At 51.0% G+C, this 2361-nt stretch overlaps 1 protein-coding gene across 1 annotated transcript in view; it reads right to left on the bottom strand.

Moving 5' to 3' along the window:
• LOC130588295 (transient receptor potential cation channel subfamily V member 2-like) overlaps positions 1–1984 on the bottom strand; it is a gene marked incomplete at its 3' end in the record, with an annotated part of 4166 nt that extends 2182 nt beyond the window's left edge. Inside the window, exons 1-3 of the mRNA XM_057389235.1 lie at positions 1630–1984; positions 1227–1344; positions 88–384 (exon numbers count right to left, since the gene is read on the bottom strand). Coding sequence (XP_057245218.1) covers positions 88–326 — 239 coding nt within the window. The remainder of the gene's footprint in view (positions 1–87; positions 385–1226; positions 1345–1629) is intronic.
• Between the last annotated feature and the right edge of the window lie 377 nt (positions 1985–2361).

Below are 2361 nucleotides of genomic sequence, written 5' to 3'. Positions count from 1 at the left end.
ATTTTGGGAAATCCACAGGCTGCCACCAGCCAGGATTGGTGTGCACCCTCTGGATCCCAAACTGTCAAACACCCAAAAGTTACTCACTTGCTGACAAGTCCTGGCCGATAGTTCAGATTAACCTTGATTTTAGGGGCGAAGTCACTGCTCTCCTTCTGATAAGGTGTCTCCAAGGGTTGTGGCTGTCCTTTCTTTCCATGTCCCGGCCTTTCTTCCTTTTTACCCGGTGTGGGTTTGTCCTCCTGGACGCTGTCATCTGTTTCTAGCAATCCTACAAACCTGTTCCTCTGAGCTGGGCCTGGCTGCCCATTTGTGAATTTATCCATTGCCAGGAGAGATGGTCCTGCAGATCCCACAAAAGTGTTCCCTGCTGGGGCACTAAACCTGCAAGGGATGGGGAGGATTAACACAATTTCTTCACAAACCCCAAAGGTGTTCAGTGAGACACAAGGGAGGTTCCCAGGTTGCCCATGGGTTCCTCGAGAGGGAGATTTGGTAAAACTCTGCACAGGAGGAGAATTTGAATAAAGGATCAGGGTCTTAAATAGGGTTCCAGCAGAGGAGAAATTCAAAAGCAGCTCATGAAGCACAAGCAACTCGTCTGCAGCACATCTGAACCCCCTGTGTGAGATGACCTCACCTGTTGGCAGCAGCACAGGTTCCTGACATAAAAGGCAAGGAAAGTGGCTCTTTAGGAGTCTGGGATCGTTGCTCTTGTCTCAGTGCAACCAGCACAGGCTGGGCACCAAGTGGCCAAACAGATAAAGGTTCCCTGTGGGCCTGCTTTGAGCAGTGATGAGTGTGCCCACGCTCCCTGCTCGGAAACTTTGGGCTGTTTACACAGAGAAAACACCTGCACAAATTGTGTTCTCCCTGACATTTCAGCCTGGAGTGAAACCAGTGGGATCTCCCCAACACTTGGAGCTGCTGGCTGTCCATGTGAGCACAGAATCAAACACACTCCCCCTGCCCTGTGGACACCCAGAGCCCCGGGAGACTGCACAGAGCACAGATTTGTACTCTGAGAGCATCAGCACCCAGCACAGCTCCCAGCCATTCCCCTGCTCTCATCTAACTCATCCTGAACTCTTCTTTGACTCTGTGGGGACCTCTCCTCACATCTCTCTGGGCACATCAAACCACACCCAAGGCACACTGTCTGAATTCAGCGTGGTTGTGGATTCTCTCAGTTTAGAGGCAGCAATTCAACATCCCCCGTTACCAACCTGCAGCAGAGCTCGTGTCAGGAACTGCTCCTCGCTCCCATGCACTCCCTCCAAATGGTTAACAGGTTTCCTCTGAAGAGAAATCCCCCTTGCTGGGACTAGGGCCAGACTCCATAGCCTGCACCAGAAAAAAGGCAAACGGACACAGCATAAGCGTTTGGGCTCAGGTTGGGGTGAAAAAACGCAGGTTTAGGCAAAAAAAAACAAACCAAAAAAACCAAAACCCCCCCCCAAAAAAACGGCCACAAAGCATCTCTTTGCAGCTGACAGCAAGAAATCCAAGGGCTGATTTTGAGACAAACCATTCAGCCATTCAGTTTAGTCTGTGCTCCAATGACAAACATTCCTCTGCACACACTCTTTAATCCCATCTCAGCCTTACTTCCCACCCCAAAACACTTACTGGTACATTTGCCGAATCCTTTAGAAGGATATTTGTATTTCCTCAACAGTTTGCTTGTGCTTTTCTGTCTTCCTCTCCCCAAAATCATTTCTGAGCTGCAGTTCCCATCTCTCCACAGCGCTCAGGAGAGTTATTTACCGTCAGTGTTGCACAGACAGAGCGTCGGGGTTAAAAGCAAGAGCAAAACCACCCTATAAAAAAGSACCCTCTGATACATCCACCCACTCRGCGCATCCCTGGGCAGCACAGGGAGCACTCCTCGTGTGCCAGCTCAAACTTCCACTCCTCAAGCACTGAGTTTTTCCTCGCTGAGACCTCCCCGAGCCGTTTTGAGCCCTGCTGTCACAAGAGCACAGCACTTACCACAAGCTGCTGCCAGCTCCACCCAAGGACTGATGTGACAGAGGGGAAAYAACCTCCCAGCAGACACCAAAAAGTGCTAATCAGCATGAAGGCAGACCCAAAACGATTCACATCCATGGGTGGGAGTCCTCCCCTCCCTGCTCATTTTAGCACGGTGCTCACTCCCGGTTTGTGGCCGTCCATGAGAGAATCCAAGCTGTCCGTGGGAAGGAACGACCCCAAATTCCCGTCCTTTACTCAACTGTGTGGCTTTTTGCAAAGCGAAGGAGGGCTCGCACAGGAAATGACTGGGGAGATTTTCTCGGTGAAGGGGAGAGCCAATGAGTGCGGTGCTCTTATATGGGAAAGCTGGCTGCCTGCTGCAAATTG

This window comes from Malurus melanocephalus, unplaced genomic scaffold, assembly GCF_030028575.1.
Source record: "Malurus melanocephalus ecotype Western Australia unplaced genomic scaffold, MMel_1.1 scaffold_4177, whole genome shotgun sequence".
NCBI classification, from domain to species: Eukaryota; Metazoa; Chordata; class Aves; order Passeriformes; family Maluridae; genus Malurus; species Malurus melanocephalus.
This window is presented reverse-complemented; position numbering and strand designations above follow the sequence as displayed.